Source organism: Lontra canadensis, unplaced genomic scaffold (genome assembly GCF_010015895.1).
Source record: "Lontra canadensis isolate GAN:19392208 unplaced genomic scaffold, GSC_riverotter_1.0 scaffold64, whole genome shotgun sequence".
Taxonomy (NCBI): Eukaryota; Metazoa; Chordata; class Mammalia; order Carnivora; family Mustelidae; genus Lontra; species Lontra canadensis.
The window spans coordinates 10,536,954-10,550,878 of record NW_022631058.1 but is presented as its reverse complement, the minus strand read 5'-3'; the positions used below and the strand labels follow the sequence as shown (position 1 = coordinate 10,550,878).

At 42.6% G+C, this 13,925-nt stretch overlaps 1 protein-coding gene across 3 annotated transcripts in view; it reads left to right on the top strand.

Annotated features, from left to right (window-relative positions):
• The window catches only part of TTC7B (tetratricopeptide repeat domain 7B), a 246,743-nt gene that overhangs the window by 110,545 nt on the left and 122,273 nt on the right, over positions 1-13,925 (top strand). For all 3 annotated transcript variants that reach the window (XM_032878627.1, XM_032878626.1, XM_032878628.1), the window contains exons 7-8: positions 2,036-2,208; positions 10,468-10,531. In XM_032878627.1, the coding sequence (XP_032734518.1) occupies positions 2,036-2,208; positions 10,468-10,531 (237 nt within the window). The remainder of the gene's footprint in view (positions 1-2,035; positions 2,209-10,467; positions 10,532-13,925) is intronic.

The window sequence follows — 13,925 nt, the reverse complement described above, 5'->3', positions numbered from 1 at the left end:
GCCATTGGGTTATACATTAAAATGGTTAAAATGGTGAATTTTAGGTTAGGTGAATTTTACCACAATTAAGAAAATACAGACAAAATGGATTTAATGACCAAGTTTATACATTAAAGTTTGACTTCTTTCTGGCTCCCTTCCTTCCCTTCCTTTCCTTCTGATTTTATCTATTACCAACAATTTGTAAGCATTTCAATGGCAAGCGTATAAAACCCGAGTATAAGAAGTAAAAGGTCCGATCACTATTGGTGATCGTGCTGGTCATTTCTCATATTTATCTCCTGTTCTGAACTTCATGTGAGCTGTCCGTGCACACAACCAGACAGCCTTGCTAGTCGGTTAGTGCAGTGGTAGAGTGACACATTTAAAATATGCAATCGCATCAAAACCTCATTTTAAAAGTCTCTCTGGAAGGTTAATACCTGGAAGTAAAGTGAGATCTAGCACGAGCTGTCGCATAGTGGACAAGCAGACTGTGGAAGGCAGAGATTTTTGTAACTTTAGAATCCCTCCATGGCAGGTATATTCAGAAAATGAAGCCCCTTGTTCATTTTTTTCCCTTTGACATTTTTTTTTCTCGGCTATAGTGAGTCGAGGTTATTTTTGCCCGTCGATGCTTCCAGCAGAAGTCATTAGCTTATATGACTGCAGGGAGATCGAAATGAAACTATAATGGAAGGTTTAAGAAAACAGTGCAGGAACTGTTTAGGTTCTGAAAATTGTATTCTTATGAGATCTTTACAGATGGCTCAGTTGGGGATGATAGGAGTGCACTTAATTTCACATTTTTATAGACACTAAAGCCAGTGGGTCTTACTTGGGAATAATCAGGAAAATTTGCCTTTACCCAGTGGTTATCAGAAGCCACTAAGCTAGTGATTTGGTTGCATTTAAGTTTCCTGGTGGTGTTTTAGGTGATTCACGTGGATGAAAACCTAGCAAAGTTCTCTTCTGGAACATATTTATTTAAAAAGTCTCACTCTCAGGAAAGATCAGCATTCTTTGCCTGCGTGTTTCCAAAGAACATGAAAACCTTGTAGAAAAACCTGATAGTTGAAGTTTTATTTTGCCACCTTTGGCTGATCGTGGGGTAGCACGGGCCACGTTGAGGTGCACCTTCTTCTGTTCTCAGGGAGATTTTGTGGGGGGTTTTGTTTATCTGTTTGTTTTTATTTCTCTTCTTTATCACTGGAAGATTATGAGGTAAGTGAACTGATACTCATTAGCTAACAAAATATTTCTTAGTAGATGTCACATACCCCCTCCTCCCATTCATCAGACGGGGCACTGTTCTACTGCAGAGAGCTCAAAAAGCATAGTAGTCGTTGTCTAACTTAGGATGACAAGATCCAGATATGTCTGGGTTTTCTCAGGGAGGAAAGAGATACCTGTGCAGCATTGCAAAGAGGTCTTTCTTGATCAGTAGCCATACTTGCCACTTTGCTTTCTCTTTTGCACAGGCCAGCAGTAGCCTTTGGGCTGGAAGGCCCAGGGTGCACTGAGAACAGGGCGCTGAGTCCCAGGACGGGGCTACCATGGGACTGGCCCTTGGCACTTCAAAGAGGGAAGGCATTTCCGAAATCTACACTGGATACCATCTTATCAGCAATGAAGAGCTTTCCCCCCTCCCCCCTTCAGGAGTAACGTCATCTAGGTTGAGCACTGGCTTTGTGCCAAGTTTGGGTTGTAGCAGGGATCTGTTGGGAGGTGATGAGATATTTTACAATTAACCTATGATAAGAGCTTTTGGAAAAGAGCTAAACTAAAAGTTTCGGTTGTTTCAGAATATCACAGAGGCAGGATGGCTCGAAGGGCATAGACTTTTTTTTTTTTAATGGTTCAAATACCTTAGTGTATTTTCTCTCCTTTTTTGTAGTAAAATGTTCATCGGAGAAGTAAAATTCTTCAGTCATGAGTCTTGGAATAGTGCCTAGCGCAAAATGATGACTGGAAAATATTGACCAAATGAGCGAACGAGTGAAGGAATGATACAGAATGGACTCACGGCTATGCCTTTGCTCCTTTGTGTTCCCAGACAATAGCCAGGCAGTTGGCGGAGATCTTGTTGCGGGGTATGTGTGAACAGAGCTACTGGAACCCTCTGGAAGATCCGCCCTGCCAGTCACCTCTGGACGACCCTCTCCGGAAAGGAGCAAACACAAAAACCTACACCCTCACTCGGAAAGCCCGCGTCTACTCAGGAGAGAAGTATGGCCCTTGATGTCCTCGTTCGTAGGTTAGGGGATGGGAGGAAAACTCAAGGATGAGTAAAGTTTGGGACAGATTCTTCCCCTAAAAGAGAGCCAGACAAACAAGTCTCATTTGCCAATTTAATGGAGATACTCCATTCCTTTTAGTAACCTCAGTAGATATCTGTGCACCAGTGGGTACATTTTAAGTAGAAAAATTCTCTCCTCTCAGTCCTTGGCTACTATTCTTGGCTATCACTATTGGTCTTTTGGATTCTCATTCTGTTTCTTCTAACAACCCTAGCATTAGCCAGTAATCAGTGACAAAGCTGTTTGTAAGCCAGAGTTAGCCTTTTTTCTTTTCTTCAGCAATTCCTTGATCCTTTTGTTTATAAATTTGTTTTAAACCAAATTAGCTATAAGAAGAAAGAGAACTAAACAATTTGTAAGTGACTGGAAGGTGACGTCTTTTTTGAACTTTTTAATTTTTTAAAATTTTAAATCTGGGATGGGGCGCCTGGGTGGGTCAGTGGGTTAAGCCTCTCCCTTCGGCTCAGGTCATGATCCCAGGGTCCTGGGATCAAGCCCTGCATCGGGCTCTCTGCTCAGCGGGGAGCCTGCTCCCCCCCCCCCCCGCCCCCCGCTCTCTCTGCCTTCCTCTCTGCCTACTTGTGATCTCTGTCTGTCAAATAAATACATAAAATCTTTTAAAAAATAAATAAATAAATCTGGGACTTGGCCACCTTGGAGGAGGTGGGTTAGGGAACCTCTGCAGCCTCCATGTGGCCTTCCCCAGGTTGGGAAGCAGGAGGTGGCAGGCATTGACCATGAGAAGGGCCAGGAGACAGGAGATCGTTGACTCACTCTTGATTCCTCCCCTTAGAATCTCACCCGCCCATCTTTGCCGGTTCCTGCAAGGAGGAGGCATGATGGCTCTTCAGAATCTCTCCGTGAGGGGAAGGGGGCGTGTATGAATAAGTATGGAAATCTTCCACAATGGTTATCAAATTGGAGAAATGGCAGAGAGACTGCAGGCGGCTGCTTCTGAGGCTCTAGAGCTGGGGCGGGGAGGGGGTTTTGACTAGATGCTTACTGCATGTGCAACTTCCGGAAATGATTGTCGAATTTTCCAAAGGGACAACGCTTCTCTGGCAGGCAGCCTCCTCTTAATCCCCTTACGTTGACCCTGGCATTTCTCTCCCTCATCCTCCTCTTGTTCAGACTGCATTTCTTACACGGATTCAGAAAAGTGAGCATATTCTTAACTTTTTCCCTAGGTTTATTTTAGTTTGCATTTAATCCCTCTTTTAATTTAACCCCCGTTTTTGTGGCCTTGTTGAACCATGAGTTTGCTCAATTCATAGCCTGTGTTACTCTTTAGTCCTTATCTGAATTCACAGAACATCTGTTCTAGCAATTCCCAAACTCTCACTTTAAAAATGCTAAACCCTCAGTATGAAGTATTTAGAAGCAATTTTGGGGTTCATCTTGAAAGTGAAATTTATATCCTAAAAATAGGCCTGAGTTCTTTGTTTGTTTGTTTTCTGCTTTCTATGCTGCTTAGTAGACGGATATATAAGGTGCCAGGTATATTGAGAAACTCAGCTCCTGCTCCTTCCCCTGATCAAGCTGGAAACATGAGTAGAGCTCTGTGTTTCTTTGGGTGTCATTCCAATGTGGCCTCATTCCTTGAAGGCAGAAAAGCTCAGGATGCTGGCCATTTCTCCTTTATTTTGTGAACCACTCAGACTTTGTTACTCTCCTGACGTCAACATCTCCACCTGTCCAAGGAGAATTATGGAGGCAACATGAAGATCTAGAAAATGCAATGACTATTAAAGGGAGATTCCCATAGCAGGACTGGTTGCTGAGTCACAGTTTCATTCCACACAGATACAGTCAGGTTTTTTTTTGTTTTTGTTTTTGTTTTGTTTAGTTTGTTTCATTTTTGTTTGTTTTGTTTTGTTTTTACCATTTTATTGAGATATGATTCACATACTATACAGTTCACTCATTTAAAGTATACAGTTCAGGGGGCACCTGACTAACTTTGTCAGAAGAGCATGTGCCTCTTGATCTTGGGGACATGAGTTCAAGCCCCACATGAGATGTAGAGATCGCTTAAATAAATAAAAAAACCTTAAAAAAAAATACAGTTCAGTGGCTTTTAATATAGTCACATAATTGTGCTTCTGTCACCATAATCAACTTTGAAACATTTTTATTACCCTGAAAATAAACCTAGTGCCCCTAAGCTGTCACCCCACCATCCCCAATCCCTTGGCTTTTTCATATGAATTTTAGTATCAGTTTGTCCATTTCTGAAAAAAAAAAAAGAAAGAAAGAAGGAAAGAGAGAAAGAAAGAAAAGAAAAAAAAGAAAAGAAAAAGCAGCTAGGATTTTGATGGGAATTGCACTGAATCCATAGATCAGTTTGGAGGAGTATCGCCATCTTAACAATACTGAGTCTTCTGATCCATGAATATGGGATGTCTTTCATTTATTTAGGTCTTTTTTAATTTCTTTCAACAGTGATTTGTTGTTTTCAGAGTATACGTTTTTTACTTATTTCTTGAAACTTACTGTGTGTGTGCATGCTATTCTTTTGGATACTGTCATAAGTGGAATTGTTTTCTTAATTTCATTTTTGGTTTGTTCATTTCAGGTATAGAGAAATACAGTTGATTTTCTGTATTAATGTTATATACTGCAATCTTGCTGAACTTGTTCATTTGTTCAAATAGTGTTTTAGATTCCTTAGGATTTTCCACATACCAGAAAATGTCATCTGCAAATAGAGGTAGTCTTATTTCTTCCTTTCTAACTTAGATGGCTTTTATTTTATTTTCTTCCGTAATTGCTTTGGCCAGAACTTCCAGTACAATGTTGAATAGAAATGGCAAGGACTGGTAGACATCCTTGTCTTATACCTGATGTTAGGAGGGAAAAAGCATCCAGTTTTCCACCATTAAGTATGAAATTAGTTGTGGGTTTTCATAAATACCTTTCATCAGGATGAAAAAGTTCTTTCTATTACTAGTTTGTGGAGTACTCTTTATCTTGAAAGGGTATTTAATTTTGTCAAGTGCTTTTTTTGCATCTATTGAGAAAATCATATACGTTTGTTATTCTGTTGATGTAATGTATTACATTAATGGATTTTCAGATGCTAAGCCAATCTTTGACAAATTTCATTGATCTTTTTCAAGAACCAACTTTGGTTTTGTTCATTTTTTGTTCATTTGTTCATTTTTTTCTATTGTGTCTCTATTCACTGAAATTTTATTAATTACCACACTGATCCTTATTCTTTCAGTTATCACCATCAGTTCTGAGCTTTCTAGTTTTGCTTGTTCACAATGATAATTCTGGTTTATTAGGTAAGAGAGAAAGAAAGCCTGTTGGGATTATACTTGTCTTGGGGCTCCCTGATCACCAGGACTCTCTAATTAGGCAAAAAGGATATTAATACCAATTCAGTTATGCTGCTTGACAGGTAAAAAAAGGAATCCACAGATAATGATTAAACCCCATCTTGGCCAGTGGACTCAAACACTTCCCCTCCTTAGTCCCTTATGAGAAATATGAGCACAGAGCCTTCCAGCTCCAGCAGATCACAAGGACCATTCAGAATAGCTGGTCATAATGGAATACAGCAGAAAAGTGAGCTCTGTCAGAAAACTCCACTCCTTGTCACTGTGGCCTGGACCTGGAGTGGAAACAGGGTGCTCATTCTCTTGACAATCCTAGATAGGAAAGGGATCATATGCCATGGACCTCTTTACTTTCTTCCTTCTAGGTCTTTCTGTGAGGAATTTTTTTGACCTTTGCTCATTTATTTATTAAAGATTTATTTATTTATTTCGGGGGGAACAGAAAGAGAGGGAGAGAGACTCCCTGCCAAGCACAGAGCCCAACGCAGGGCTCAATCCCAGGATCCTGAGATCATGACCTGAGCAGAAACCAAGAGTCAGGATGCTTAACTGACTGTGCCACGCAGGCACCCCGCTTATTTATTTTTTAAGTAAGCTTTTTATTGACACCTAACACATACTGGAAGAAATACACGAACCAAAAGTATAAAACTTGATAAATTTTTACCAAATGAACACATCCATGTAATTAGCACCCTGATCAAGAAACAGACATTGCCAGAACCCTTGAGGCCCGCTTTGTACCCTCTCCTGATTACTGCCCCTACCCAAGGGTAACCATCCTGAGTCCTAGCCCAATCATTAGTATAGGCCATTTTTGAAATTTATATGAATGGAATAATATATTAAAAACTCGTCTGTTTAACTTCTGTCTGATACTATGTTTGAGAGACTCATCCGTGTTTCTGCATGCAGCCGGAGTTTGTTTCAGTTATTATGAAGCTTTCCATATATACTCCAATATATTGATCTATTCTACTCGTGATGGATGCTAGAGTCGTTTCGCATATGGAGCTGCTTCCATCTCATTCAGGCCCAGGCCCAAATAGCTTGACTGTTACCTTCTCAGAAAGGTATTCCCCAGTCACCTTATCTAATTGTCCTTCTTTCCGAGCATTTTCTATCACATGAGCTCATTTATTTTTCATCATAGCATCTAAAATACAGATTTTTTTGGTTTATCCTTCTTCTAGAATGTGCTGCAGTGAATAATTTCACACATGTTCCTTAGTGCACATAAATCAGGGATGTCTTCCTGCTGTTGTGTTCCTCCTTGTAAAAAATACTTGAGATGGCTTAGATCATTAAATGCATCTTAGACTTCATGATTAGCACAAAGTAAGAAAGGAGATTAAAAACTACTCTTGTGCCAGAAAGTGGGTGATGAAAACATTTACCGAAAGCTGGGAGCCAGATGTGCTCAGCTCCTCTGTAGGCCCTGCGGGAGAGGGTGACTGTTGTGGACTTCTAAATACAGGTCTGAACCTCCCTGAGCCAGGGCACAGGGTTTGGGGAATAATGACTACACTGTTGAAAGTGTGAAGATGAGGGCATTGAAGGGTCAGGAAAAGCACCAGTGGGCTCCCCGTAGGCTTTGTGGGACTCACCCAGTCCCCTCCAGAGCATGGCTGAGTGGACTTGATCCGAATGGAGGACCCTTCTTTATTGTCACGATGGGGTGTTGGCCTGTCTGGAATTGTGTGCCAGGGTGATCCTCAGGTCGGACTCGCTGATCCCTCATAACCAACAGGTACTCTCAATTACTAATTTAAGTCCTTTTCCTTTCTTGGAACTTTTGTCCTTCCACACAGACCTGAGACTGAGGTACTTTCTGCCTCAGCACGTTTAACGGTGTAACTCAGGGACGAAGCAGAGCTGCAGCCACTGTGGGCTTTGACTCTTTTTATCTCTTATCCACTGGCTGTGGTTCAGAGGCTGTATTTCTCTGGGAATTCTCTAGGGGTTTCACAACTGGGCCAGGCATATTAAAACTAGAAAGGCAGGGGCACCTGGCTGGTCCAATGAATGGAACATCCAACTCTTGATTTCAGCTCAGGTCATGATCTCACCAGTCATGGGCTTGAGCCCAGAGTTGGACTCCCTGCTTGGTGGGAAGTCTGCTTTAGATTCTCTTCCACCTTTCCCTCTGCCCCTCCCCCCGCTCATTCTCTCTCTCTAAAAATAAGTAAATAAATCTTAAAAAAAAAACAAACTAGAAAGACACTATTGCTGGGCCTTGGAGTTAATGTTGTCATTTACACATAACTTCCTTGTGAGTTGGAGGTGTTCTCCTTGGAGCACAGTCGGAGCCCTCCTTGCACGTACTTGGAGTCTGCATTGACACCTGGATGGTGCCATTGACTTTCAGACATCCAGCTCGTCGTTGGTTGTGTAATAGCTAAAGATGACAGAAAGATGAACTGCATTTGGATAAAATTGGATTAATTTCTTTTGTAGGATGGTTTCTACCACATACAGTGACATTTTTCACCCATCTGGGGAAATTTTTAGAAAGGGCTGTGATCTGGCAGCCTTGGCAAGGTCATGATCACTATCCATAAGTGAAGATTCTTGCCCTTGTTCCTTTTGTGTAGAGTCAGACAATGAGTAGATAAATTCATCCAAATAAGAAAATGAGCAACTTGCCTGAAGGTCAGCCCAGGAGTTAGTAAGGTGGCTGGGCCTGGGCCCGTTATCACCATCAGTTCTGAGCTTTGCTCAGAAGCACTGTGCTCCCACCAGCAGCTTGTCCTCACTGTCTGTGAGCCCTGTGTGCTCCCTGTCCCTTCTTATCCTGCACCCTGCCCTTCAGTCAATGTCCTGTTGGTCTAGGCCCCCAGTTTTTCCACTCCCCAAGGCTGAGGCCTGGGCACCCAGGGCTCTCCCCTGATGTTCTTGGGCCCACAGAGGAGATTATTACAAAAGATCCCAGTGCTTTCAACCATCTACCGTGAGCTCTATATCTCCTTCAACAGAGAACAGGGGAGGAATGGCCAGAGAGGGGGTCCAGAGAATCTACACGTAGTGGAAGGGGCGTTCTGGTGTATAGTTTTTCAGCATGTCTCTTAAAACTGCCGTTCCTCCTCCTCTCACTGCCCATTTCTTCCTGCCAACTCTGAGAGTTTGCCGCACTCCCGAGTCCCATCTCGCCTGCCTCAAAAGGAAGAGTAGAGGAAGTGGAATTAGAATCAGTTAATGTGCTACTTGTTAGCAGCTCTGGTAAAAATAACACAACTTAGCATTTAAGCAGGCTGGATGGCTCAGAAGGAATTTGGGGATTATCCATGGACTGAATTGGCTGGTGTTAAGTCACAATTAGCATGGGCTCTCTTCTTTTCAATTAGTCTAGACCATGTAGAACTGGCTAGCCGCCGTGGAAAACATGGTTAATGTTACTGCTCGATTGGTAAGGTCCCAATGGTATGGAAGCACAGCCAGGATGGCAGGAAACGATTGCTGGGTGGACACACACACACACACACACGAGCACTCTTCATTCAAAGCCTGTAGGCTCTATTTCTGAATTGAAGGGGAAAGAAGAGTTCTGTCATCGAAAACCCCAGCTCCGCTCAAGCTATCTGTTTAGAGAAGTTCTCTGCAAATCCCAGAATCCTGCTCTCCACTTACAGACCAGACTTTTCACCAAATTTTAGCCCTGCAAGGGCAATGGGAACCACTCCACAGGTGGTCTCCTTACCCCTATGGACGTCAGAGGTACAGAAAGAGAACCAGGCCCTGTGCTTTTTCTGTCTTGCTCTTCCTGGTCCTTTGATGCCATACAAAAGTTGCCAGCACTTCAAAGAGAACAAGTATTTATAATGATGATATGGAAGACCTTTTTTTTTTTTTTTTTTTTGGCCATTTTGAGGGGTGGGGAGGATCATCCCATCTCTTAAATTAAATGACTGTGATGTTAGCACTGGGAAGATGTAAATTTAGTCTTTATTTGATCAACTCTAAAACATCCAGGAAGTTTTTTTAAACCAAGTTCATCTTTATTGCTCTCTTCTTTCATTCCGTGAAAAAGAATCGCGTTTGGCTCAATTGGTGATAACACTCTCAATTCTACTCAAAGGATTCTAGAGCTTTTAGAACAGAGGGAAAAAATGCTGCAAGTCTCTAAAAATCCTCAAAGCACCAAAAAAGTAGGCTCTAAAGGATGGAGGTTGGGGTCAGGCTTGGGGCTCCTTGTTGTTATTGTTGTTCTCTAATCTTGAGCAATATTGAGTTTAAAAAGCTTTTTCTTTTAATCCCAGATGTCAGAGCTCGGCCAACTTCCATAAAATAGATTAATAAGACAACTAGCACTTGCATGCCACCCCATAATAGACCATGTGTGTTTAATTAAGGTGACTTGCCCAAGTTCTTACAGTATTCTAGAAATGATTCAAAGTCTAAAATTGCTTCCAATCTCTTATTTCATCTGAAGGACAGTATAAGATACGGCAGTTAGCAAGTGAGAGGTAAGAAGCGGACTGCTTAGTGAGGTGTCTACAGTCTATACCCCCAAAATGGGTTTAGGAGAAAGTTTTATCACTGAGATGATGTCAGTTTGTAGCAATCTCAATTTCTGCTCTATAACAGGCATATATGTTCTTTGGGCTTTTACTGTGGTTTTTATAGCTTGACTTCACTCTGCTGCCTGCTATTAAAATGCATAGTTAAAATGTATAAATTCCATAGATTACCATAGAAATAAGCAAATTAATTCAAGTGTCAGATGATACAGTATATTTTGTGGTTCTACATAAAAATCTAGCTTTTAATATTCAGTGCTATTCATCGTCGTGTATTTCATATGATCTTGAAATTGCCATATATAAAATTCAATTTTCTTTACACAGCATTTTTTGTCCTCAAGAAAATACTGAAGAAGCCCTGTTGTTACTGCTGATTAGTGAATCGATGGTAAGTAGAATGTGCTTTCAAATTCTTCTCCACCCCTTTTCCTACAGTCCTGTGTTGTTTTTTTTAAAGATTTTATTTATTTATTTGACAGAGCGAGATCACAAGTAGACAGAGAGGCAGGCAGAGAGAGAGAGAGAGAGAGAGAGAGAGGGTAGCAGGCTCCCTGCTGAGCAGAGAGCCCGATGTGGGACTTGATCCCAGGACCCTGAGATCATGACCTGAGCCAAAGGCAGCGGCTTAACCCACTGAGCCACCCAGGCACCCTACAGTCCTGTTTTTGATATGGTCACTCCATCAGTACAGTGGCTATTTTACTTGGAAAAAGAATACTTTCTAGACGGGATACCTGGGTTGGGGGAGGGAAGGAACAACAGGGATTTAAGAAGAGGGATTTTTTTTGTTTTTTTTTTAAGATTTTTATTTATTTGTTTGACAGAGATCACAAGTAGGCAGAGAGGCAGGCAGAGAGAGAGAGAGGAGGAAGCAGGCTCTGAGCCCAAGGTGGGGCTCAATCCCAGGACCCTGGGATCATGACCTGAGCCAAAGGCAGAGGCTTTAACCCACTGAGCCACCCAGGTGCCCCAAAGAAGAGAGATGTTTCTTAATTCTTGGGCTAGTTAGAGGTGTCCCTTGTAGGTTAATCTCAGCCTGGAGCATGGAGCTTCTCTTCTGGCAAGCCGTTATAGGCATCTGAGTTCATTCATTTGCCCACTGATTACTGATAGGACACAAACACGATTGTGGATAGGTAAACTATAGCTGAAAGGAAGACCAGAGGAATCCTGAGAAGGGAAGGAAGTCCCCCCAGAGTAACCTTTCCAAGCCACCTCAACTTGCCTGGGGTGGGGGGAGGGAGAGTTTAGGGATAAATCAGTGGGTGGTGGCTGCAAACCTCTGGTTTTGGTAGCAGGAGCCTGGTAAACAGCTTCAACCTCCTGGGTAGGCCTCCCGCTTGCCCCCAGGCAGTCCGGAATCCCCTGCTGTGAGAGCGCGCTCAGGTTCCCTGGCTCTGCTGTCTTGAGGGAGTTTTTGCAAGGCCATCGGATTCCCTTGAAATGTTTTGTTAATGTCTGGCCAGCCTATCAAAGTTTACGTCTAGAATTTCATTCCTCACCATTTATTGGGTTTCTGCTCTGCGTCGTGCTAGGCATGACTGCCCAGGCTTGAAGCTGTGGGAGGCAATCTGTGTCACAGTAGTCAGTCCCTTGGCATGTAAGTGGTGTTTGCTGAGCACCTGGACAGGACGGCGAGGCTCCTGGAACTGGGAAGGACCTAGATGTCCTCATACCCATTCCCTCATACCATGAGTAGGGAACCTGAGGACCAGAGCAGGCAAAACGGATGCATCCTGCAGTGGTCTGTTGCTCTTTCTAGATCACACTGCCTCCTCCCATGTCTCCCACCTCACCAGGCAGGCAGGAGGAGAAGGAGGAGGAACAGGAATCGTGACCGAAGCAAGAGGAGGTATTTGCCTTCTTCCCCAAGCAGGTGGTTTCAGTGGAGGCATGAAACACACCCAGCTGAAGTGGATTTAGAAATGGAGCCCAAGAAGAATGCCTGATGGGCTGAGTGAAGGAGGGATCTGGAGAGGCTGGGATTAGTCAGGGAGGCTGCATTCTTGCCTTAATTTCAAGCCTTGCGTTTTCTTCTTCTGCAAAATGGCCCAGAGATGTTTACAAGAGCAAGATTGCTTGAGTTACCACTGCTTTTTTATTTGGAACCTCTTTGACGTCATTGGCCTTACTTCCTCTGAAGGAAACAGGTTGCCCCCCTTGACTCATCTTTCCTTGACTGTCAGCTGGTAACTCAGAACGGTGTCATTTACATTCTCTACTTTGCCTTGGCACGGCCGGGGAAGGCATATATGTGAACAGGCTGGCACCTGGTGGCATTTGGTAACTGTTTTTCGAATGAGCCGGTCTCACCATGCTTTGCCATCAGTTCTTCGGTGGGGGCGACCCCCTCATGTTGGCCCCCTAGCTCATGTTCCCTCATTCTGAGGGGGACTCCTCGAAGCCTGGAAGTGAGTTTCCTTCGGTCACACCTGGTTGGTTATGTTGGGAAAGTTATGAAGGAGTAGCGACCACACATTTTTTATTTCTTGGACAATTCTAATCGAAAATATTGTGTTCCGTTGTCAGATCATGTGTTCCCATTTAGAATTTGGAAAACAGAGCCACATCTCTAAAATGCTTGCTCCAAGTGTAGATGTCTTGGGAATGATGTCTCCACCTTTCCTGCTCCTTAATTGAAATGATAGAAACTAATAATACTCAAAATTGACATCCCTTTGAGACCATCAGATGCGGCTCTGTGGTATTTAATTTCCGGAAACTCTCTTCAGAGGATGGTGAAACCCAATGACATCATCAGTAAATATGAAGGTCTGGATTTCCAACCAAGATGATTATGTTCTCCCTGTAAATTATTCCATAATTATGTAGGTAGAAGTCTAAACTAAGTTCCTTTTGGAAGCCTCTTTCATGTTTCTTGACTTCTTGATTTTTCAGTTTTTAGACAGAAAATGCACGTGCTAAATTTCAGAACCAAATGAGAATTACTGTGTTTTTTTGTTGTCTGAGAAAATTGTTTTCTTCGTTGGTTCTGACTTTAACTTAGAAACATCTGTCTGTCCGTAGTCTCTCCACCTGTAAGATATGGTTTGGCATTATACTGCTTTCTCACCTCAAATCAAATGCATTTTCCCCAGAAGAAAGGGCTTATCAGAACTACATTTGCACAACTACCTCTGAGACAGTGTTCTGAGATATTTCTTATTTGTGGATCTGTTTGAGGTTCGAATCAAAAGACACCCAATTTTTTAAAAATGTGCTTGGCATACCTCAAAAATCTCTCTTAAGTAGTATTTTGTTTTGTTTTGTTCTCTTCCAGGCCTTGGTCCTAATATGGAACATTTATAAGCAAGTAAATAAAATGAGGATCCTTACAGCAGCCCCTGTTTCCCTTAGAGCTTCCTTTGTTGGCTCAAAGTCGCTCCTCACAAGAAAGCCTTAGAATGAAATCTTCAAAAGCAGGCTTGTATCTGTAAGAGATGACTCACTTGGTAGGAAGTGGCCTGTCATATATTCTTATTTGTCTTTGACATTTTAGAGCAAGGAGTTTTAAAGTGAGTAAGTATGGATAGATGGCTAAAAGTGAGTGGCTTGGACTCACACACACAGAGAAGGCATTTCGTCTCATTAGTGAGGGAGAAGGTAGTGTAGGCGTGTCAGCCATCACCCTGCCTGGACCAGGGACCCTGGTGCCTCACCTACCACTTGCACAGGAAAAACTGAGGGGCCCTTTCTTTCCTCCTAGGATTGGATGATTCTGGAAGCTTCTGGTAATGAGCAGGGGGAGGAAAGACAGACAAACTCTAACTTAATTGATTCTG